Source organism: Nipponia nippon, unplaced genomic scaffold, assembly GCF_047370975.1.
Source record: "Nipponia nippon isolate SJK-2023a ecotype South Korea unplaced genomic scaffold, ASM4737097v1 scaffold_21, whole genome shotgun sequence".
In the NCBI taxonomy this organism is placed as follows: Eukaryota; Metazoa; Chordata; class Aves; order Pelecaniformes; family Threskiornithidae; genus Nipponia; species Nipponia nippon.
Genome location: NW_028262338.1, coordinates 8,732,915 through 8,758,711, shown reverse-complemented (window position 1 = coordinate 8,758,711; position 25,797 = coordinate 8,732,915). Strand labels below are relative to the sequence as shown.

Genomic DNA, 25,797 nt, shown 5'->3' with positions numbered 1-25,797 from the left:
ACGTGAAACTAAAGCTCATACTAGAACTAAGCCACTCACACCCACAAGAACCTGCTCTGAAGATGATGCTGATACCTGCTGATTCCCTGCTTTGAACACAAAATGGAACCAGCCACCACCAATTCCAGTTCTAAAAGCAACTACTTTTAGTGCTGTGCAACTGGCACGTTTTGTGTTCGCATTCTGCAGGTGATCAAGGAACTCCCCATTATACAGACAACAAGGCTTTGAAAGGAAGGGTGGAATTTTTATCGAGGCTCTCTAGAAAGCACGTAAGGGGTACTTTCACATAGGAAAAAAGCACTGCTGCCTTTTCAACTGGAGGACATTCTTTAGGCTTGTCTTGAAATTGCAGTATAGAGAGCAAAATAAACAACCCTTAAAAAAAAGAAAAAAATTGTGCCAAGTTATCACTAAGAATCCATCAGTGTTTGGCCCACATTTGCTAGTATAGCATTAAGCTAAATTTTACAAGCAACATCTGTACAAGTTACTGACAAGTTGATTATACTGATAAGAGCATTGTATCAACTTTAGTTTGTTTGCTACAGTGTGTAAAACTTACTAAAAAAAAAGGATCAAACAGTGGCTTTAACAACTTTGCAAATACCAAGTTGCAGCTTTCTTAGAAATAGGGAGATGGTAGTAGTTTCCCTTTCCTATTTAAAAAAGCAGCAAGCTGCAGCTGTAAGATTTTTTTTTTTTTTTTTAAGTAAGTTCATTTTAACCTTTGATGGCTGATCAACATTAGCAGACTTTTTTCCACATGTATCCCTGCTGCAGCTCTTGTCAGGACTCACTACTACATTTTTTAAATTTTAATGTCAGCTTTCTCATTTGTTTGGTTACATCTGCAACGTCCTCCCAAGTAAGGGGGTAACTAGTGCCATACCCCATCATTTTGTATTCCTAACCATGTTTCACTGCATTTGCCTTTGCAGCAGCCTTTCTTACTTCAAAGTCTGACAAGGAAGTATGAGTTAATCAGCATGTAAAAATTCTGATCTATGACTATGATGCAACGGACAGCAAACAGCACAAGCACAGGGCGGGAAGTTTTGCACCCATTTCTTTAAAAATTAACTCAGCTTTGTATGCACCTCTGCAGCTCCCTCCAAAAGTAATTGTGGCAAAAAGTATTCAGAAAAGAAAAAAAATTACAGTCACATGAAATAGTATTTACCTGGAAATTAAATGCGTGGAATTGCCACCAACATTTAAAGCATTCTGGAGAGAACTGTCAATCTAAGCGGTATTAAGCCAACACAAACTCTCATAAATCTTTTCCCTTTCAGTCTCTCCTGTTGGATTTAATCTGCCCCAACTCCACCCATGATAACAACGGCACTAACAGAACCTAGAACTCAATGGACAATTCCTGCTTAGAAGATACGGTCACCAGAAGAAAGATTGAACACGCAACCGCGTTCTCCTATTCAGCCTTTCAATCTCCTCAGGTAAGATGGCACCCCCAAGGCACACTGGCCACATAAGCTGGAACAATCCATTCTTATATTATGTCCCTACCTTGTCTCTGCACATTTTCTGCCTGTTTCTTCAGCCATCTCCTCATCCCACTTTGTACTTCCTTATATACATCAACACTTTATTGGAATAGGACCTGATTTTTTGTGCAGTGACCAAATTCCTGATCTGCCTAATCCTTCACAATTTATTATTTGGCAAGGCCTTTCCATCACATTTGTCCTACCACTCTTCTGTTCTGTAAAACATTACGAGTGCTCAGATCAAGTATTTTTAAGGTATAGGCATATATTCTTTGTTAGCTCTTAAAAGCTAAGGAGAAACCACTAAAAAAACAAAGTGTACTTTAGCTGCGTGCTTGTTTATTGGAAACTTTCATTGGGAACTTAGCAAGTATTTTCACAATTAAGCATGATGGCAGTCCAAAGTATCACGCTGCACATGACAAATTATAAGGGTGATAAAAACCAAACAATACTGCCACATATATGTTATCCTTTACATCTGTCGAATGACAAAAAAATACACTAAAGTCTTCTGAAAATAAAGTTTAAATACAAAGCCAACAGAATAAAAGATGAACTAAGTTCTCTAAACTTCTAGACTAATTTCTGAAGAGTAGTCTCTTCATTTACAGTTTGCATTAAAAAAAAAACCAAAACCAAGAAGATTCCTCTAGCCTGCTGAATGAAAGAAATTATTAACTTGATACCCAAAGTTGCATTCTTGGAAGACAGTTACACAAACACACATTAGCATGTGGGCAAATTTTTCCCCTCCACCCTAAAACACCCTTAAAAACAATTCTCTAAAAATATAATTTAAAACAGCACTGTGACATGACTTGAAAAAATTGCCCCAAGTCAGTAAAAGCATATTGCACATTCCTTGTATTGCTGTCCTGAGAACCTTCAGAGAAAAGACAAACCAAGAGTACTGCCTTCAAAGAAATTTACAAGAGTGGTTGCATATATCAAAACTAAAAGTTTCACATTTGCAGAAGTCCAATTCTTGTAAATATCTACATTAACATAAAAAAGCCTATACAGTTTTTTGAACCATCGTCTCTGGTTTCAGTTGAAAAAGAAACCTTTGGATATGTGGCAGTAGGTGTGTCTCTCATTGCAAAGAGGCAACAGGATCTTCAATCTACCAGCTACATTCTCCAAGAGAATGCCAAGATGGTATTTAAAAAACTAAGTCAGCATTGTCTAGCACTGCAATTAAACTCTAATTTCACAGTAAAGTTAACCAGTTCCCTATCTTTGCCCCCATTAACACCAGGTTCCTCTGCCCTGAGCCTGAACTACTGCCACAAGTCATTGAGCCCAAAAGATGAAATACCGTAAGGCAGTGAACCTTTCAAGAGTTTTTCCAAAAGGATTTCTTCAAGTAACATTAAATCCCTGATAAAGCTCACAAACAATTTTACTGACAATCTCCAGTCACAACAGCAGCAGCATGTTAAAGATGTAAGAGATTATTTAAGGTTTTGGTTTTGTTTCTAAACTACTTGAAGGCAGAGTGATGTTCCGTTCAGCAGCACCACATTTAGATTCCAAGAGAATTTTAAGTCAAAAATTATTTGATAGTCTTCTGGCCTGTTTTTCTTTTTTTCCTTTTATTCTAAAGTCTTACTCCTGAACTATCACTCCTGCTCTAAGAAAGTGGAAAGCGTTCCACACAGATTTCTGCATAAATGAAGTTCACATTTAATGATACCAATTTCAGTATATTTTAGTAGAAACTTCCAGTAGTATAAGCTGCCACTGTTCAAGCGACATGTCACTGGGAGAGAAGGAGAGCACTCCATGTTTTCCAACATCCTCTAGGTACATCGCTACTTGGCCAGAAATTCAACAAATGCTCCAGCCTGAAATAACTCTTCAACACAAGCATTCAGCCAACTCTGACGAGCCACTAACTGGAGACTAGAAGGAAGTGATCTCCACAGGGTTTCTACACAGATGCCTCTCAAAGTGACATTGAGTGAGGTATATTAATGAGTTTCTATTTCTCCCTCTCATTAAGAGCCAAAGGTACAACTCTTGACAGAAAGGCACCCAGGTTCCAGTAATCAGTGGATCCAGATCAACGTCCTCTGAATGAACGAGTCATAAGGATTCTATTCAGTCATGGTTTTCATTCAGATACACATCTTGTATCACACACAGGGTCTCTTCTTCAGCTTCTATTCATATCACCTTTTTCTTCCATCAGTATTTATCCATCAAAACACCCAGCTGCATATGAATGATGACCACTGAAGTAACTACTGCCATAAGCTGTGGAAATGCAGTGCCTGGGCTCTGTTCCTAAGGCCACCTGCACAGCAATGGGCATTTGGATGGGCAGAGTCTGGGCAGATGGCCGAAGGCCGGCCTGAAGCGCTGCATAGGAGTGCAGCGAGCTGTCAGCACTCCCAGCAAGCAGACCGCTGGGCCTGTGGGCCTGTAAGGAGTCACGATAAGCAGAGCACAAATCTTGCACTGGCGACTGGAACTGGGAAAGCGTAGCTGAATGCTGGGCTAGAGGGTGATAACTAGATTGCTGGAAGAGAACTGGAGTAGTGGCTTGATGGCTCAGATGCCCCACTGCTTTCTGTTCTTGATGTTGCATTGTTACTTGCTTTTTTGTGTCACTGGTTTCTTTGATGTCTCTCTCATAATATCTGAAACAAAGTATAAGTAAGATTTATCAAAGAGAGACGTTCTGGGAGCTTGCAGATATCCCAAAGTTTTCACTAGTCAGACTACATCATCAGCTCTTTGGCCCTAGCTGTATAAGGTAATCCTCAGTTGTTTTCACAATTAATTTCTGATTATCCTGCTGCAATCTTCACACACTAACAACAGGTTTATGGATCATTTTGCATCACAAGTATGTTTTTACTGATGGACTGGTTATCTTGAATCCTTAAGTCCACAACACAAAAGACATTTTAAAATAGTCTGTGTAAGTATTTGCAGACTGTTAAAGTGCATAGCTATAAGGGAAAAAGGGAAATTTTGTTATATATTAGGAAGAAACATTTTCACACTTTTGATTATCATGAGAACGATGAAGCACTAGAACAAGTTGCCCAGAGCCGTTTGGAAGTCTCCGTCCTTGGAGACAGTCAAAGCCTGACTAGGCAACACCCTAAGCAGTCTGATTTAACTTCAGTTGGCCCTGCTTTAAGTAGGAATTCAGAAGTTACCTCTAAGGTCCACCATCACTCTCAACCTAAATCAGTCTATTAAACTTTTTTTATTTTCTGTTAAGACTGTATGTGCTTACATACCAGACCAGTATTGATGCATTGCAATCATGTCCTTTACTGGAGAAAAACAAAGAATAGTTCTGAAATGTCTCCCTACTGTATTCTTGATGTTAGAGATACACCAGTGTCTCTCTGCAGCAAGTATATTGCAGATAACGAGAAAACAAGGGGAAAAAAGCTTTCATCAACCATCTGTAAAAGCTTCCATCCAATCACATAGACAACCAGTACAAGAAAACATAATGAACACTAAATTGTGCACTCCATTCCACATTGTTCCACATTCCATATTGTTAAAATACAGTATTTAGTAAAGTGACCTGATTTTTCCTTTTTATTCCTCTCCCCAAACTGAAGATGGAGATTACCAGTGTAATACTGTAGTCTTAATTATAGCTAAACAATTACTTAAAAAAAAAAAGAAAAGAGTATCAACATCTTCCTAAAAACACAAGCAGGTTACGTTCTTTCTGATCTTACATGAGCATCATTTCAATGCATTGGGCAAGATGTTCCCAGGAATAACGTGTTAGCAATTCAAGCTGTGTTGTCCAGGCAGGAGAAATCTGCACACAGATACGCGAGGCACACACACAGGCTGCAGCAATCAGAGATGGACGAAAATGGAGGAAAGTGTGATCTACAAAAGAAAAACAAGCAAGGATTATACTCTTACTAATCACTGCAGTGAGCCTATTATGTGTATACATGGCAAAACGGGACAAAATTAAATCCTCAACTTTGTTCCACGCATCTCAGAGTATTAACTCATGACCAGAAAAAGTCTCAAAAGACTGGATGAAGCTTTCCTGAAGATCTCTGTACTACTTGCTTGTAACTACTATCAAGGCTTCACTATAGCTTCTTTCATTTCAGAAAAAGCCATGAAATAGACTACGCAGAAATTTGTAGACTGGTCTCAGCTGAACCAAAGTTAGGTATTGACAATCACACACATTTACATTAGTGCTGAAACCAGCTTATGAGGATGCTGCAGTTCATTGCCTCTCCCACGGGCAGATATCGGAAGCGATGCTGCAAACAAAAATCACTAAAGGTGCCGTCATTCTAAATATGTCATGTCCTGCAGCACAGGGCCCTCTAAAAAATATCATTTAAAGAGATTCATACATTGAACATAATACCATGTCTGCAGGTGACAGAAGTTCATACTCTGTGGCAGATCAAACATTAGATCCCATTTCTGAGTCTCTCCAATTAGCGTTCTAAGCCGAAGAAAAACAACTGATCTCATCTAGAGATTTCTGAAAAGAGACAAGAGGCTTGCACAAGGAAAGGACACCGTACCATTTGCCATAACCGCAAAGAGAAACCATTCTGCACAGGTAATTTTGTGCAATCCATATTATGACAAGTTTTAAAGCCCTTCTCTCTTTCAGATTTTTGCCTTTCGCCAAATGAAAGATCGTTCTAGCATAAAACTAAGCCTCTTACCTTGCACTGAGAAATCAAGGAAATAATACACGTATTTCTCCAGAAAAGCTTTGATTTTGGCCAGTGAGGTGATCGGCCAGCCATTGTGAAGGTCATTCTCGCCAATGGACGCATAGAGGTAGTAGTCAATGTAGTGTGCTGGTGTTGGTAGACAGAGGTTCCAGTTGAAGTTTTCCAAAAGCAGCATTTCCATTCTAAGCAAGTCTTTCTTGTTCAATACCACATTCACATTGCACATGTATGCCAGGTTATTTAAGTGCTCCAACTTTGGAACTTTATCTTCTTTTTCTTCAAATTTACCTGCCAGCAGTGATGGTTTTCAAATAAGATTTATCATTACGACTGAGTGTCCAAAAGCCAACAAAGAACACTCCCAAACCCAGAAAGTCCAATGATAAAAGGTGCTTTTTAAAGAAGGATGGGAAAGTACAGTGACACAAGTAGGAAAGAAGCCAACAGACTGGTCAACATATTCCTATATCCTTTTTATGGTTTTGTTTGTTTGTTTTTAATTGTTTGTATAGTATTGATGCCAAAACCAAGATTATAAACCCATTAGGATTACAGATAGATTTTCTGACAATAACTGGAAACGGTTTGCTGAAGGGCATTCAGTCAAGTGTGAAGAAAGCAAGCAGTATGGGGAAAATATGGCAAAGAAAGATCTCATATTGAGAGGAAAAAAAGCTCCTTTGGATATGGAAGCTAAATGCACATGCTACAAAAAGGAAGACTTTAAAAACCCTCGGGCAACACCACCTTTGCCCTTGCTGCTTCAGAATTTCTTTGTTCCTTATGGTCTTGGAGGGCCTCATTAGCTAAGGTCACTGAAAGGCCAGGAGAAGTACACTGTAACCAAGTGATTAACATAAATAATTCCTATGGGGTTAGGAGAGAGTATACATTTTCAAAGTCAAGATAGCTGAGCAAAGCTGCACCTTTTTCTAAACCGTATTTACCAGCCTACTGAAACAGCAGTAGTCTCCAGATGACTCAGTTGTCACCACTGGCTACAAAGTGCTGTCATTTTGTACAGAAAAACAGGATCTCACTCTGTTCACCCTTCTTTCAGAAAAAGCATCCAATATCAGATTTGAGTCCCAGCATTAGATCTATCAGTAATAAAGCAACAATGTTACTTTGCTGCAAACTTAAGAAAACAATTAAGTCTTCTTAAATTCACACTGTTGGTCTACCAAGCCAAAAATTACATGCTAGCTACTCCTTGTTCAAGAGCTAGCAACAAACAATCACCAGTAACAGGTTTCCAGTACAGCTTAAACATCCCTGCTGCAAAATCCAAACCCATAGCTACTTAAAAGTACTCTGTAGTTATTTTTCCTCTTTGTTCTTGGGGTCATATATGCCACAATTGATTCTTGGTTCAGTTATCTCTGTAAGAGTCCTCCTTTACCAACACAGACCAATTGACAAGATATTAATTAGCATGTCACATGGCCTCGAGTATTCTCATCAAATCTAAAAACAATTGAGTATTGCACTAGAAAATTATTTTAAAAGGAAGTAAGATCTTGCTATCCATTTGGGATAGCAATTCCATCCAAAGTGTCTCCAGTGTATTAAAAACCTGACAATTTTCTGTACTATTAGCAGCTTAAGTGTCTTTTTAACACATTTAAACATGAATTTTCCATCTTTGAGCCTGTGCAGGTTTCATGGATATGAAATGCATTAAAAGTGTAATATAGCAGCCACCCCACCATAAAAGAGCATAACAATAACAATGAAAAAAAAAATCATCCATCACAAAGTAGAACAGGAAAGGATTGATTGTGGGCACGCTGTCAGTGAAAAAGCCCTTAAAATTCAGGAGTCTATATACACATTCATGAATCTCCCTGTCACCTGAGTTTACAACTGTTTAAGAAAAATGAAGTTTGAGAGAAAAGTTAACCCTTTGTTTTTTCCCCACAAGGTGCTATCACAGCCTGATACAGAAGTTTAAGGAGTACGCTAGCAAAGTAGGAGAAACCACTGCATGCCCAGGAAACTAAGGACAAGATCTGTAACTCTGGCTTCCGTAAGTTCTAGTTCCTTCTTTCTTCCCACTCAACCTTGGAAATTTCAAAAGGCCAGACTATAGTCTGGAGAGCAGACTATCAGCACAGTAGTGTTGGGAAGGTATCGTACCAACATAGGGCAAAGCTATCTGACTTGATCAAGGTAATTTTTCTTTTAAAGTTAAAAATAATTGACAACAGCTAAATTTAGTGATTTAGATTACTAGTTAATTTATTATTTCCCCCCTTCTGCTTTTCAACACCCTAGTTCCTAGCTTTAATGTCAGATAACAGTGGCCACTGCAGCAGATAGGAGACACCGAGTATAAACATAGCTAGCTAAGTTGAAGAAAGGCTCCAAAACTGAGTTGAGAACGGGGAGAGAGAAACCAACTCAGAAGTTTTGCTTCAAATAAACTGTAAAATTTGAATATGAGCTACTTTCCAAAGCAACATACAAGCAACTCGATCACATGTTCTTACCCAATTCCATCTTGACCTAAACACTTTGCTTCCAAGTTTACCAATCACTTCCCACCTATTTTTAAATTGAAATCTGGAGAAGACAGCAAAAGTGAGTTCATTCCATCAGACCAAAGAGATCAGAGGCAAGTTGGAAAAGAACAATTGTAAGATGTTTTTGAAAAGCAGTGTGTCCTTTTCCATTTCCCTAATTTAAAGATATCGGAATATACTATTCCTATTTTTGTTCCTTCAGTTACACCAGAAACTGAGATTCTATGCACAGCATATTTATGCTGAGACAACCAGGACCTGCAACACAATTACTGCAAGAATATTAAAGGCTGAGACAAGACAGTTGCAAGTCTAGTATTGACCAAACAAATAACACTCACTGATTTAATCAACATCATGCTTTGGAAAGAAAAACAAAGCTGTTTAAGCTACATTATCACCTGGAGCCTGTAGTTTGAAGTTCATGAGAATTGTGTACGAGTCATTTGCATGCTTTTGAAATGCCATTGTAGACACCTCAAATTAAAAGTTTGTTGTTGTGTTCTGAGCTCCTGTTACTGATAAAACCATTTAGTTGTCACAATTGCCCTCAGAAATAGTTTTGTTTTGAGGTAACAGAATCATAAACCTTTAAAGGAATGCATAATTTAAGAAGTATCTGGATGTTGCAAATTTTTATACGAGGAGGGCTACTGAGGTCAATAGGATGAATGAAATAAGATGAACATGTAATGCAGGTTTACATTTGTGAGCAACTTTTTTGTAAAATCTAAATAGATGGGGGCAGCATGGTACACTTTAAGAGTGTGTAGTATTACTGTAATTAGTGATGCAAAGATTTTCCAAGTTACTTTAGATCATGTTCTGTCCCAGTCCGAATTCTACAATCATATGCTCCACCAGAAAAAAAAAGTGAGTGCTTTTTATGTTACACATTCACACTTTCGTTTTGATGAATGAAAGCCAGAGTAAGTCCTGTTGTCAAGGCGAACAGGCTTAAGTTATAAAGAGTACGTTTCATCAGTACATTTGTCACGTTATGAAAACAGCCTATCAGTCCATGCCAGCTTTTCACTAGGAAAAACTAAAGGTCTCGGAGGAGCATCACTGCTATCAACTGTACCCTGAAGAACTGATTCACCCACTGCAGGAGGCAAGAGTCACTAGGTACACCTAGCTACCCAGCATGCAGCTCAGGCCGATTACCGGCGGTTGGGTAGATGATCTTCCTGGGGTTTTGCATGGGTAGCAAAACAAAAGCAGGACATGCAGGCAATTTGTTTTATTACGTTGTCGGAGTCCTTGAGAAGACCAAGGAACAAAAAGGACTGCCAATTTAAAGAGTCATTAAAGTACTTTTTGTCCCATAAGCAATTAAAATCAATCCAAAAGAAGGACAAACCGGTCAAGCCCATCTAGCCCAACATAAAGAACAGACCTATGTCTGCTTGCACAGCTGAAGGACTATGTTTCTTTGTTCCTGCGTTGTTCCAGAAGGTGGTAGAACAAACTTCTGAGACTCTCCTGCATGCCACCCCCAGGTACAAACACAGCTTCTAGCGGTCCTCTAAGGAAGGCAAGAAAAAGACAGGCTACTTTAGAGATAGCCTGCTTAATTCCTTTTTCTGCAGTGTCTTGCAAAGTGAGCAGGCAGAGATTTTTCATCTCTGTACAATACCTAGCAAAGTGAGCAGGCAGAGATTTTTCATCTCTGTACAATACCTAGCACACATGCAAACCACTTAGCTCAAGGCACCTGAGTTTTTAATGCCTTACTGTAGTAAAGTTTAATTACTAAAGAAAATATTCTGTACATGTCACAGCAACAGGTAAATAAAAAAAAAAGACTACAGACTAAGTTTTGCACTAATCTATATCGTGGGCTGACACCCACTATTATCTTTTGTTGCAAATAAGTAGCTCAGCTGCCTTCGTCAGGACAGTTACCTGCTCATGAAAGTGGGACAATAAACGGAGAATGGACCAGAAAGCACAGTCCAACAGACAAGCTGCCTGATGTCTGACAACAGCTCCGCATAGTCAATGGGGAATTAGGTGATAAAGGATTATTCGTGCCCCGAACTCAGCCCATTTAGCACAGACATCTTTTCTTGCTCTAATTTCTTTTATTGTCCTGAGTTAACTCAGCTGCTGAGAATCCACTGGCAGATTAAGGAGCTGGGCAAAATAAAGCCAGGAAAACCACAAGAAGCACCCGAGTACTCTGTGAAGCAAGGCAGCACTGGGTGTGCTGAACAGTAAGCTAGCTTTGCCTAAAACAAGACTCAAATTTAAAAACTGTTACCATGTCTGCATAGCAGCAGAACCCTCTCGAGGGAGAGGGGCCATAAGAGCTAGAATTGCTCTAGAACATTCAGTGCCATTGCGTGGCTGAGAGAGAGACGTTGCTTCTGTCGGGTACTGAAGCACCTGCTGCCGAAGAGGGTTAGCTCTTCGGGGAAGAACGGAGCAGCTTTTAAGACCCAGCTAGGATTTTACAGCAACAGGCAAAATCTGCACTGCTTTTACTATACTGATACACCATAACAGTACAGCCCCCTTATACTGCAGTTAAAACTCACAGAAGAAACAGTTGCAGCAGTTTAAGACTTACTGCCCAGGTGCTTGCTCTCTTCCCAGAGTTTACTGCTCCTGTGGCTGGACCATCTGAACGGGTTACGTCAGTGCATCTCATCTGCTTTGGGGCAGCTGGTTTGCACAGCTTTCAGCAGGCAATTTGAGCCAAGGAGCACTAAAGCAGATGGGATATCTACACAATCCCTTTTTCTAACAGAGCACTTGGGGCTAGAGCACCTTGAAATATCACATTCATTTTCTGTAATAAATTGCCTGATGAAGATGCAGTTTAGAGCATTACAACCTGCTGCTGCTCAGCAGTGCTCCCCTACGAGGGGCTGCCTTCTCAGCTGCCAGGTGGGGTGAACTGCAAGTTCCTCAATTCCCCTCAGGCAAAATGTTAGTTAAAATAGATCAGTCCTCTTACTGAAACCATCAGCCAGCCGATTTAGTCTGGAGAAAATCAGAGCTTACTCAAAGCACTGGAGTGCTTTGGGAGAAAAGGAAAGTAGTAACATGTAACATGAAAGTAGTAACAGTCGCTTATCTGTTTGCAAGGTGAGCATCCACCCATAGCCTGGTGCAGAGCCAGCAATCCTGGCCTCTCTGCAGGTGTACTGGTAACTACCCTGCTCTAGATCCAGCTGGCTTGCCTGAAAACCACCAGTCCCAGCTGCCCAGCATTACTTCTCATCAAAAGCCAGCATCTCCCTGACCCAACAGCAGTCAACTCGAGCAATCACTAGTGTGCTTCAAGCAAGGATGGATTGTCCTGAGCAATTAAAACCACCGGACTTCACTGATGATCTTGCAGCAGCAGGACCCTACAGCCTCTTGTATTACCACAGCTGGACCTCAAAAGGAAGTCCTCTGTCTGCTAATCACGTACCTAGCCAAAACATCCACATGGACCAGGTCTTCCTGTATTACCAAAACATGTTTAGCTTATGATTCTTATTTAGATCATAAAGTTTCCCTTAATGCAAGTGAAAGAGACAAACTATTCTAATACATACCTCATGTAACTGTGACATCAGTTTTTCCAGCAACTTTTCCTTCCCTCCCCCAATAGCTTTCAGTTGACCTCTAGATTACTGTGAACAATTTTTACCATTCTTTTTCAGAAGTGATTCAGAGGAAATAACCATTGATGACATTAGTAAACTTCAAAGCTTTTATAGCTGTTCTGAGGAGCTAAGCTATCTGGCAGGAATTTCCAGAAGCCTTCTCCAATTATCATGCTGTGCATACGTTGCAAAAGAAACATATCTTCCGGCTAGCGAACGACTGGGTGATTCCAGGGACACACACCCACATTCCTCTCAACTGCAGCAAGTCCAGGCTGAACATTACTTGGCTGCTAGTGCAATTTGTTTGGAACAGTATTATCTTCTCACTCCCTCATCTCTTTCACAATTATCACTGAAGTAGGAAGCACTATCATCATCCAGTTTCCCCGTCTGGGGATGATGAGCCAGTCAAAATGCATTTCTAGAAAACAGCAAGAGAAGTTAGCTCCAGCTAACTAAACATCTGGCGAAATGCTACGTTCTCCATCATGGGGGCACTGCTGTTGTATGCTATCGAAAACAGGCGATGGCAATGTTTGTAGGTAGAGGGGGAAAAAAGAGAGACAAGTTTTTGAGATCCTTTAGATCCGAGGTAGAAGCAACAAACTTCAAAGCTAAACACAAGTTTACAACAATTTCTCTGAGCTTAAAAATTGTCCTCAAGTTGCATTTAGCTTAGAAGTTTGTTGCTTCCATTTCAAAAGCTGTGTGTCTACAAGCTTCTCTATTGTGTCCCTCCCACGCCCAAAAAAACCCCACACTTACCATAATTAGTGGGAATAGGTAATCTTGCCTCTAACTACACCTCATCGTGCTTGTGGTCTGCACACTACCCTTAATCTCTTGCTCTTTTCTGATGAAGCAATCAGGAAGAAAACACAGAGTTTCTCCAAATGTGTTTATAACAATTATTGAAAGACAGTCTGCATTAAGCATTCATCTTGATACGCTGTAAACACCACAACTATTTAAAAAAGATTAGGTTTTTGCTCTCTACAGTAAAAGGTATATAATTTTTTAGAAGTACAAGTGTCTTGCAACGCAGCCTGAAGAGCACTTTTGCTGCAATCCTTTACTGAAAAACTATGCAACTTCCTACAGTAATGCTTTGTGGGAAGTTCTAATTACTGCATTTGCAGTTACAGGCAAGGGACTAGTTTTATTCTTCTTTGCTACAATGAGAACTTTCAAGGTGACTTCAGGTCAACACTTCTGACTTACTCAGAATCTTCTACTGCAAAACAAAAAAAAGTCATACTACAAGTTTTCTTCCATTTCATATAATTTTGAAAGTAACAAACTAAACACAAGAATTCCCACTTACTGTAAAGTGGCTTTTCCTGACTTGACTTGCATCACTTTGAACTACACATACCGAAAAAGAATATGCTTATTGCACATTAAGATGGCCCAGACAGTAAACAACAGAGCTTACTGTGCTCCCCAAAGTCTCCAAACTGAGCCCTAGCATTTTAACCCTTATCTATACAAGCTAATTAGGCATTAATTTTGTGCAAAGCTGCTTTCGTTCAACTTCCAATATTTTGTTTCTACATGTTGCAAGGAAAGCTGCCTTTATGGTAATAGACCTTTTCCCCTTCCTGTAAGGGGTGATTTAATTCTAGATCAGGACGTATACAACTGCATTGCTCTAATCTTAATTTTCAAAAGATTCTCATGCTCATTAGCTCACTAGACTTAGGCTTGTTCTTTTAAGCAAATTGCCGCCCCCCCCCTTTTTTTTTTTTTTAAGAACAAGCAGAAGTTGCAAAACATTTCCCTCTAGTGTTATCACAGGGCAGTTTGTGAACTTCCTTTTGCTTCCCAGTTGCATAGAGGTGGCCTAAAGTTGCATTTTACTTCAGTCATTTACTTAAGGGAAATCTTGAAAGCTTTTTTGCTTCTTTTTAAATTCTAGAAGCTACAGAAGTTAGCAGTCCAGCTCTCCCATTCTCATATAGTGAACCTCTGCCCAATATCTTATCAATATATCAACTCTGACAATTCATACAAAGTTTGAGGGTACTGTTTTCATCCTATGTGCATAACACTGGAAACAAACTATAGCTATAAATCCTTCCTCTAAATCTAAATGAAAAATTATTGGAAGAACTGTTGAAGCATCAATTTTATGCTGGGGAAAAAATGAGGGAGGAGTATACTTGAAAGTGTCAGATTTATCTAAAGAAAATCCTCTTCTCTTTTCCTGAAAGTAACATTCATCCATGCACTTGGGAAAATAAAACAAACAAACAACAAAAAACCAAACAACACACACACCCCCAAACAAAAACCAAAACAGCAACAAACCAAACAAAAAACCACCAAACCCAAAAATCTAGCAATGCTGCAAGGCATCTTGTAGTTATGAGGTTACCCGAAAAAAGAAAAGAGATGGTCTGAAAGCTGAAGGAGTACACCTCTGAGCAGGCATCAGTCTCCAGGCTACTTGAACTTGGTATTTCATTCGGTCCAATGTGTTTGAAATTAAGGGTACAGTCCCATAACAATTTACAAATCAGCCCTAGCCCCTCTTCCCTCCATTGCACCAGCCTGAAGCTTGTCTGACCCCTCAGAAAAATACATCTCTGGTAAACAAAGAAAACACTTCCTCAGCTGGGACAGTTTTCTGCCAATCTACTGGTCTGACAGAGCTCACCAAAGGTTCAGGTCAGCAGAACTGCAATATCTGAGAGTCACTTAGGCTGCCGTAAGACTGTACCTACAGCAACCATTTACATTCTTCTTTGTTTGATTTTTAATATTGGCCTTCTTTGCAACATGAACCAGTAACTGCTCCACATAATTCATCATCTTCTCTGGAGTCAGATAGACAGCAATGCTTAAATATGCTAAGTGCATAGGGCTTTTTATTATTTTACCATTTTCTCTGCAGATTAAGCTCTTCAGAGCACAACCAGCAAAGAAAAGCAGTAGCAATCCCATGTCCTGAGGAGTAAACATATAGTATCACCTTCTTTCCTCAATAGCTTCTGGCTGTCCATAGTGGTTTTTACCTTAACCAATTTGACTATTTGTACTTTTCAACCATTAATGCTAGATTTTCCATAACTTTTGCTGTCCACAGTAGTTCATTGCTCTACATGGCTCCTGTGTGGCAGGATAATTTCTCTCTAACCTAGAAACAGAGTTCATAAGTCTGCAAGGGTAGACTGGAATTCCTTGAGGCACCAGTCTCGCTTTCCTCCACTTGCACAGCCCTGGCAGCAGAGATTTCGCGAAAGCACTAATGACAGATGTTCAAGATCGTTTGCTAAACGGATGCCAATACTGAAGCTTCAGTATTACACAGCAATGCTTAGCTATTTGACAGGAGCCCAGAACAAGCAGTATGCGTTCTAGCATCATCAGCACACCCACAAAGTGCCTCGAGAAGCAAGTTTTCCTTTGGCCCCTGTATAAGAAATGTTTGATTTGCAAGGAACTGATAATGCCCAGTGATCACAACAGAGGCACAGATTGTCCAAGGACAGATCCCCAGGAGAGGCTGCGTGTTACACAGATGTCATTCCCTACGACCAGCTCTTCCTTGGAACTAACCTCTCCCAGCTTGCCACTTCCTTCCCGCCCCATCACCCCCTGATCTTCATTGTCCCCTTCCACTGACCCAGCTCCAGCTGCCAAAACTTCTTCTGCACATTGACACCAGCATATAGATGTGTAGTGCAAGCTATGCAGTTGAGCAGACTTTATTAACAGACTGCTTTATGCCTTGACTTGGACTTCATTAGGCCTTACCCTAAGTAGGTGGAAGCTGTTAAAACAGAAAAAACAGCACATGAGATTTAAGGAAAACAACCATCTGCTCAGAAAAAAAGCGCCTTAATAGACAGCAGGCAACTTACTTGCTAGGAGAAGACAGGCAAATGAAACGATGTGCAGTTGCTTGACAGTGATATCATAGCGATCCATAAAGAGGTCCAATAGATAGACAGCGAGATGCCGGGCCGTAGGGCAGAGATTGAAACGGTTGCTGAGGACAGTCAAGAGATCAATGAAGTATCGGCGCATCCCAATCTGTGGTGAATGAGCCTTATACATAGGCAACTCAAGTTCCTAAAGTGGAAAAAAAAAAGGGGGGGGGGGGGGGCAGAGAGAGATACTGAAACAAATACCATTTCAGTGTCTGGAATCCCAAACCAACACCCACCACCTGCTATGGCAAAGGCCTAGCAGCTACAGCACTGTGACTGACACAGAAATCAGGGCTGGATCACTGCATGTTTTGACAGTCAGTTAACTTCTAATACTTAGGTCATACACTTTCCTCACAAGCATTAAACACATGGTCAAACACTAAATTACAGTTTAACCCAGGAACAGCTTGCTGTTGCTTTCTACAGAACATCAAACTTCTTGGCCGTGAAAATTGTTCCTGAAGGACTCCTTTTTAATTTTCTTCCCCCAAATGGAACTGCTAAGTAAGATTTTAACAGAGTTTCATAGGCAAGAAGGGCAAGATACATCTCTCCGATATCGCCCCTTCCTCAGTTGCCCAAGTTACTACATCCTGGGCCAAACAAATGTGTAGGTCTTTAAAGTAAAGAACGTTTATCAAAACATTACAAAAAAATTCACATGGTGCATGGCTGCAGCAAGAAACAAAAGTAGACAATAACAAGAAAAACAACATTGGAGAATGATTAAACTTTTCTAACTATAACAAATTCCAGTATTTTCTGTACTAACTTACTTCAGCATTATAAAAGCTAACTATTGAACTGACAGACTGTATTTCACATGTAATATATAAATTTTCATTTTAAAGGCAGAATTATACAAGTTTTTGGTCTACTTATGCTAGATCTTCACCTGCAAGTGTTTTTACACACAAGTTTGTAGTCACTATGCAAAGAGTAGGTTAAGGGAAGCAGTGAAGTTCCTTGGGAATAACTACCAACTAATGCCACTTAAAAGTTAACACTTTATCATTTCAGACATGGTTGTATACTAATGCAGTTACCATGGCCAGACTCAAACCAAAATGGGCTGAATAGATTTGATAGGCGTGGATTAAAAAAAACCCAAACACAACAAAAAAACACACCCAAAAACATTTCGGCAAGGTGTATCTCAGAAAATCAGATTCTGCTTATACATCTTTTTTGTATTGCATATATTTGAAAAGAAGTTAGAAGCAGTAAAGTGCTGCAAGATAGACGTGTTTTGTAGCAGAATACGAAGCGGTACATAGAGCAGTTAATTCCACCAAGTAGATCAGGACTTTAAAAAAAAGCATTCAGAGGAAGCATCTGCACCGGCTACCCCCTTTACAGAGGCAAGAGGCACCCCCTTGCGCAGCCGGCGCGGCGGCTGCCCACGCTCCTTTCGCCCCCTGGAAGGAGACGTTCTGCGAGGAGGTTCAGCTTGCCAGGAAAAAAATAGCTACGCAGTCGGGCTCGGAGGGGCACACACAACTGGAAACCAGGGAGGCTCCAGAACGAGAAGCAGCTTACAGAGACGGCAAGCTGAGCACTGTTACGGATGATTGCTTCCCAGGCCTTTTTAAAGAAAGCCAGTGAGAAAACACATTCCGGACTGAACAGACACATGCTGTGGACAGGCAAACAGCCCTTTGAAGCCTGGGACAGCCTTCACTGGGGGATGACAAAGAAATCGCCCACCAGTAACAATTTATAAAGCAGGGAGACAATGGAACATGTTCCTCCCATTGTTTTATACCTAGAAAACCCCCATAAATTTCATTTTTCAACTGCCTTATGTACAGAGATTTTAATCTGTCGGTACACAGGTTCAGAGCAGGAGTTTCTAGTATACCCATAACGTCAATGTTCTGGCAGAAATGGTTTCAAGCTCAGTGGTTATATTGGTTAAAATACCTGGTTTTTTTTTTTTTTTTTTAATATGTCTATACAAAGCCACAGATATCATAAGATCGGGTGACAATTCTACCTCTGAAATATTTTATTCTTCTAGGTGACTGGTAGGAGCTTCACATTTTATTTTTTGAAACGTCCTTCCTGTTTCAACAGCTATGTCTCCCAGCAAAATTATACTCCCTATATACTCTGAGGTCAGCATATATATTTGATGTGAAATTTGCTTCTTAGACCATAACAAATGCAAGAAATAAACAGTAACTCCAGTTACACATCTAGTCAAAAAATCTGACATGTCTAAACGTTACAGTTCAGTGGATGAGCGTTAGAGGCTCACAACGAAAGCAGAGATCCAGAGACACGTCTGAACCTCAGATGCTCCGAGGCCAGAACTACCCCTGCTCAGCCCGCTGCGCCAGAAAATTCACAGACCAGCCAAAGCACTGAATTTAAGCCAATAGGATTATTCTGCTACTGGTTTAACACAGACATTTACTCCCTGTAAGGCATCTGGGGTTTAATTTAATTTTTTTTTAATTATTTTTTTGAAAATCGGTTACGAGGAAAGGGCGTAAGTGAAAGGCATTCTCATTTTGAGCGTGGGCCTCCGTGCAGCACGACTTTACAGCCCAGGCAAGGTTCAGCTTCAGGACGGAGGCTGGGAGGAGCAGGGCGCCGCGGCTGCTCACCAGACCCAGTTCCCTCCTAGGCATTAACTGGGCCAGGGTAATTATCCGTGCGTGGGCAAGAGCCTTGCCCTGCACCACGTAGCATGAAGCAGCTAGTAAGTAGTTCAAAGGACTGCTTTTACACTGACAGATCAGTCTTAAATGATGAGATTTTCTTTTAAAGGAAAGCGAGTGATACGTAGTTTAACAACGCATGGGCTGAAGAGCAGGCTTACAGTTATCAACACGGCTGTGGGTATGCACCCCTTTCCACCAACCCCCCCCCCAGAGTTCTTTAGCATAAGTTCATCAAGAAAAAAATAAAATACTCCTTTGAATTAAAGAAATGCATTTGCTGCTTTGGGAATACTGATGCTGGATGAATACAACTCTATGGGGAAAAAAATGAACTTTTGGGGAGCAAGAATAAAATAAATCGTTTCCATTGCTTAATTTTTTCCTCTATCTCCAGTAAAGCAACAGAGAAGAAACTGGGAGTCCTGCTGTCTGCTGGAATTGCCCTTTCACATGCTGCTTCTGCTTATCTTTGACCTGTTCATTCGTATCTACTTCAACAACTGCTTTGGGCTACTGAGCAATTGCCACAGTGAAATGCTAAAAGCACATTAGAGGCTCACAGGTGCCTCGGTACTTAACAAGCTTTGCTCAACGTATTGATCGATGTGTCTCCACAGAAAGCCTCCAGAAAGGCAAAGCACAGCATTTAAAAGGATCACCACTTAATCTCAAAACCTGAAAAGTAAGGCTTGGACTGAGAGCCAATCTTAAGGGTGAAGACAATTTTTAAGCCCCCACCTCCTACCAGCTTCAAGACCTGACCTTCTAAAAGAGGGGAATCAGTGTAAACATTTTTAAGTGGTGTTAAAGAAGACAAATCTTCCTCAGCAATCCCGTCTGAAAGACAGCCAGGCTCCAGACATTAGCCACACATTCACTGCCGAGACACAGCTGGTCACCAGTAAGCTGACCACTTCGGCTGGCACCATTCATTACCCGAGCTCAGGAGACAAGATTTCATCTGTGGTTCCCATGGTTTTGTAGCTGGGCTGGGCAAATGCATTTCAGAACCCATCCCTAAAGGAGATACTAGGGAAACAAGACTTAAACTAAAGCTTTGGAGCACCCACATGAAGGTTAGGCTTTCACTGCCCATTTGAACTAAATCAGCCAAACAGCGATTGGAGAGGAAGAAATCCTGACAGAATCACTTCCTCCGGCTCCCTCGAAGCAGCAGCTGGTGCAGGCCAGTCTGCCCAGCATTTATCTTCATCAGAGTACCACATCCGATGGTTTGCTGTTCAACATGGCAAGAAATTCCACACACACGTCCTTTCTGTCCAAGTTCTTTTCGGTAAAACTGTTCTCCCGCTGATATAAAGCCAGTAATGAACTGACAAGCAGTCAGGAGAAAAAAAAAGCAGTAGAAAAGTTAGCTAGTGATGTGACATTACGGTAATAAGTCACTAATAATGATCAGTTCTCGGAACAAAAGTGGAATTCATCAAGGTATTTTAGAACAACTCACAGGCTTTTTGACAAGGCAAAAGAAATGCTGTAGCAAATGCGCCTCGGGTTCTGAAATTCAGGGAGATGTTAAGTGAATCTGGTTTTCTACCATGTCCAAGCACTTGGACTTCAGTCGGGATCTGTTCTGTCCCACAGATGAAACATGCAACTTCTCCTGACTCCTGCAACAGCTCCGGTGTTTCCTACTGCCCTCCTCCCCCTCTCGGCACCAGCCATCTCAGCTGCAGGACACCCAGCTGCTGCAGACAGGCGTCCCCAGAGCACTGCATCCTCGATGGAGAGCCAGGTGAATTACCTCCTCATTTCTGCAGCAAAACGAAACACCGAAACCCGAGCTGCTCGGCAACAGTAAAGCCCATTCATCTAGAAACAGCTCTTTCAATACTGGCCTACACAGATGCAGGCTCCATTTACCTCTGTAAACTTCGTGCTTCTCTCATTATTATACTTCTTTAATCTCATTAATGTCTACCTCCGTTTCTGGATATGTAAACAGAATCCAGCGCACGGCCCCTGCTACCACAGCCCACAGATCTTGACCGCTGATCCTAACCCAAAATCTGAAAACAGGTTCCAGCTGATGAACAAAATCACCCAGTGAAGTTACGTAACTAAAGTTTCAACAGGATCTCTCTGATTCTTCTTAATCCTGTGTTAAAGTATATAACCCAAGTGTCTATATAAAGGCATTCAAATTTAAAATAAATTTTAAAAAAATAAAGATAGAAAAGGAAAAAGGCTACTAAGTATTTAAGTTAGAAAACTAGTGAAAACCATAGTAACTCTAGCAATCATTTAGCTCTCTGTATGTTGCGTGTTCTGGAAAGATAGCAGGTAGGTGACCTCCACCAGATTCTTAAGAATTCCTGTTGTAAGAATAACAGATACTGCAACTTTGTTGCCATTAGAACAGGAAAAAGAAATGATTGTAGATGAAAAATAAAGGGAAAGCTTATCTAGCGGGCTATTAGCAGTTGTTCTTTGGAAGAGGCAAGCTCCTTCCTGTTTTGTGTTCTAACCAGTCTTCCAGCTGTGGAAGAAAGGTGCCAAATTGATCTCCTAGATAGAATTATTGCACCACACGTGAGCAAACCACAAAAAGCTAACTTCTATTTATGCAGGCAAGAAGATGATACACCAAGAAACATTTAGACTATACTATTTTTTTATAGGAGCTTGAAAATTCAGAGCACTCTGCATGCTTCTTTGCAGTAGACTAGGTAGCATGCTACCAATTTAATTCTGCTACTAACATCACATGCTATTCTCTCTCCCGCACAGAAACAATCCTCCTGCCGCTGCGCAGACTGCAGCACTATGCCTTCCAGTAACAAAATGACTCATACAAAAGTTGCTGGGAAGTGTTTCTATGCTTAGGCAGCTGACTGCAGTTGAATTAATCGTTCAGAAAGGTTTAAGAGTTAATGTGTTTTGAACAGTCTGGTAGTAGAGTACAGCTGATGCATTTGACTTTTACTAATCTTCAAGTTGGCCATGCAAACTCAAAGGGAAGGGCAAAGACACATGCCAGGGCAGTGCTCTTAGGGTGTGGCCAGCACGAAGTGTGTCCTTGCAGAGCAGAAAAGCATGGTGAAAGTCTCAAACAGTCACACTTGCTTTGTCTGTGCAAGCACAAGCCACACTGTCTTTAACACAGAGCGACCAATGATTATAACTGTTAGAAGACACAGCAATAAAGGACAGTCTAGGATTCACTGCATCATCTATCACTCCTCTTTTCAGCCCTGCTGTAGCCATATCTCTCAGTCCCGAAAGTTACAGCGTTTCCTATTATTTAATCAACCTTCAGTTCTTTTAGACGTCTTAATCAGGCCCTAGGAGAAGTGCCAGTCTTGCACAGCATCTGGATTCAGTATGTAGGAGTAAGAGACAAACCTGACAGAACCACATTTCAAAAAAGGTGTCAGACAGTTCCTCTCATTATTTCCAGTGAAAATTCAAGATCCAGCTACTTTCTAATAAGGAAGGGTACATGGGCAATATATCCTTTATTTTTCCCCTCATTCAACAGCGACCAATCAGGTGGAGAGAGCAACAGCTTAAACACACTCGTTACACTGCCTAGAGCAGTGCTGCCAGCAGCTACCCTTACTGATTTGTGATACATTACACCAATGCATGAATGGAACACCATAAATTAAGATTTTCTCCCATTACCACTGTCCCCGCACACTCAAAAGGAGCAGCAAGTTCACATATATCTCCCACAAAGGACCAGAACTCCAGCAACATCAAGCAGAACCTCAAGTTCCAACCTACTCAATGACTTTGGCTTACACTGGGTTGTTTCACTCGCTCTTTGAAAGAACAGTGGCACCTTCAATAGTTTCCCCCCCCTTTACCTAGATGAAAGGCCATCTTGGACTACATTCTGTGCTCTTGATGCATTTCCCCTAACACTCACCTCTGTCTTTCAAAATATCTACAGGTAAGCGCAGACTCCATTCCTCGAGATCTGAGCTTAGTGTAGACACTTAAACTAAGGTTCAGGCATACTACCGAGATGTCACACAAAAAACCTGTGGCAGACCGAGGCAGTATTTCAACTGTACGTAAAAGCTTTTTGTGCTTGAATCTGCTCTGCCCTTCAGCATCCTCACAACAGTCCCAGGCATTCGAAATTTGCAAGAAAGTTGAACTAGTATTGTGCTTGAAAATCCATTACTTCACACGTTCCACCGTGGTATTTTATCAAGCATTTCATTAAGTCCTTCTTACACACTTCAAAGTATTCAGCAGTTCAGCAGCTAATCTGAGAAGGATCAGAGAAAGGAGTGTGAAAATTGAAATTCCAACTTTAAGGAAAAAAAGAAGAGAGATCATGAATAACCATGTACTTTATTAGGACACCTGTTCCTTTCAGCTCCATGCAAATGCTGCCATCTATAACATAAGCAAATTACAGCTAGCAACCAGTAATGCTATTGTTGCTGATTTTCAAAAGCTAGAGGGTTTTTTTGTGTGCTTTTTTGTTAAGCGAACAGATTATGCTTTTGTTGCTGGGCTTCCAGTCTTGGATAAAAAAGCCCTGACATTAATACACCTCAATGCCTGTTACGCCTACTTTCTTTTACAGCTGATTCAAACTGGAAAGGTGCATCAGAATGAAAGGTTAATGGTTTTATCCTTCTGTTAAAGGAAATGGGAAAGAGTGCCAAACCTTTTGCGTGTCCGCGGGTATCTGGGACCCCTGAAGTTCTCGTCTAGATTTTGTTTTAAAAACAAAAACCAGAAGCACCACCTAGGCGGTGCCCTAACACACAGCCTGAACAGAAGGAAGGTGTAACTGTCTAGTCTGCACCAATCTCAACTTCAGGCTGTGCCAGGCAGATCTGAACATATCAAATGTACCATTTAATTAATTAAGCATTGAAGGGATGACCAGTTTTTTTTAAAAAAACAAGGACAAGAGTGGACTTACAGGCTAAAAGATAAAACAGTACCTATTACATCAAGACCTTCAGGCTACCAACAGGTCAAGTAAACCAGATGCTTTGGCAGAACGACAGAAAATAAAGGGACATATGCTGGGTGCAGGGAGAAGAGGAGGAGGTTGTTTTTACTGAACAAAATTAATAACAGGACCTGCACTACTTCTAACAGGATGATTTAAAACTGCAAGAAATGCATTTATGGTGACAGTACTCAAAGACCAGTGAAGAAAAGGACCCTTCACACCAAAACCTCTATGGATTACACTCGTGCTTCAGAGACTGCGGCCCAAGCTGACACCATGGACGAAGCCGAGGGAAATGTTGCATGTCAAAGTAGAATGAAACACATCATGGTGGTAAACAGCATTTCCTCATTAAGATCTTTAAACCAAGAGGAGGTGGGAGACAGGTGTGGAGGAGCTTTCACCTAGAGGGAATCACTCAGACATTTTTACCACTTTAACAGCAAAGGACTGTTTGGTTTCAGCAGAAAGAGAATCACCTCTCCTCACCTGGCCGAAAGTGACTGCACAGAGTAATTTGGACTGCCTTTAAAAAGATCAAGTTACAAGTATTAACCTTTTACAGGACTTGTTGCCCATTAATTTAAAATTTGGCCCTGCACTGAGAAGCTATGCAAGAGAGAAATGAAAAAGGGAAACTCAGGCAGATCTAGTAATTCTCGTTAATTGCAGGAAATGAACGTATCCTGGAAGGAGACAGCCCAACAAAAATGGGGGAGGAATAGCAAACAGACATCACTTTTTTTTTTTTTTTCCCTGGGACACTCAGACTGCCTTCTAAAGCAAAGTATTTCCTCAACTTTAAACAAACAAACAAAAAGCCCCAACACTGACTTGTTACTCAGCTTTCCACACTTGTGGAGCATTCAGGGCTACTGAAGCAGAGCGCGCAAGTTTTGCGGAGATACTGCAGTAGTTCCACTTCCATTGAGAGGGGTCTCCGGTTTTTGACATGAAAGTCAGCTGCCTGGCACAACCAGTACCCTCCCGTTATCAGTAGCATAGGGCCATTGTAGAAGTAGTTGAAGCACCAGAAGATATCAGCACATACACAGAGCACCCTTCTCAGACTAGCGTGTGTTAGACTCTCCAGGTACAAAGAAACACAGTATGCTCCAATTTTTATTTTCCTTCCTGGCTCAGTCTTGCAACAGGCTTAATGTTCTGGCCTAATCCAGGGGAATACTTTAACCTCTCATTTAAAGTCTAAGGATGTGTGTGTAACACTTTTGGAATTCAGGCATTTTACTCCACTAGGTCAGCATGCTCAATAACTAACACAATACAGTCCTGCTAAGCTAAACACCACATACCAATAATCACAGCACAGATGTTTTACTGGTCAGACAATTGAGGGGCTATTAATTTCCTCCGCATTGAGCTAGAGCCTTTGGGAAGTCACAAAGCCTCACAGCATCTTTCAGCCCGCTCTGAATTGGCAGCCAGGTATACCACGCACATTCAGTATCTGCTCTCATGCAGAACATATCCATCAGATACAGCACTCAAAGGACACCAGCTTTCAGTGAGGTTAAGAACTCCCAAACCTATCCAGCTGGTGGGATGGGAGGGATGGCATAACATTTTTGGCAGTTGTTCACAAAAAACCTAGATTGTTTCATAGTAGGCATACATCTCCTATATTTGTGTGTCTAAATTATTGGGGGGGGGGGCGGGGGGGGAGTGATCCTTCAGTTGCTTTAGGAAAGAGTTATGTTATTCAAAAAGGACATTTTATTCCTCACCTTAAACCCAGACTTTGCGTTCTTCAAAAAAAGTGGGATAGCCCTGCAACATGCATTTCAACCTCCTTGACAAGCATCTTAAGTAACTTTCCTGTTAGATTCACATGCTAAAACTAAGACTTGTGTACTCTCACCCAAGACCAGAGGCAC

General features: G+C 40.9%; 1 protein-coding gene across 3 annotated transcripts in view; it reads right to left on the bottom strand.

The window, feature by feature from the left end:
- Nucleotides 1-1,548: 1,548 nt before the first annotated feature.
- The window catches only part of CCNJL (cyclin J like), a 32,714-nt gene continuing 8,465 nt past the window's right edge, over nucleotides 1,549-25,797 (bottom strand). For all 3 annotated transcript variants that reach the window (XM_087760027.1, XM_009469429.2, XM_087760028.1), the window contains exons 2-5: nucleotides 16,214-16,424; nucleotides 6,203-6,502; nucleotides 5,228-5,387; nucleotides 1,549-4,156 (exon numbers count right to left, since the gene is read on the bottom strand). In XM_087760027.1, the coding sequence (XP_087616153.1) occupies nucleotides 3,709-4,156; nucleotides 5,228-5,387; nucleotides 6,203-6,502; nucleotides 16,214-16,409 (1,104 nt within the window). In that variant the 5' untranslated portion in view covers nucleotides 16,410-16,424 and the 3' untranslated portion in view covers nucleotides 1,549-3,708. The remainder of the gene's footprint in view (nucleotides 4,157-5,227; nucleotides 5,388-6,202; nucleotides 6,503-16,213; nucleotides 16,425-25,797) is intronic.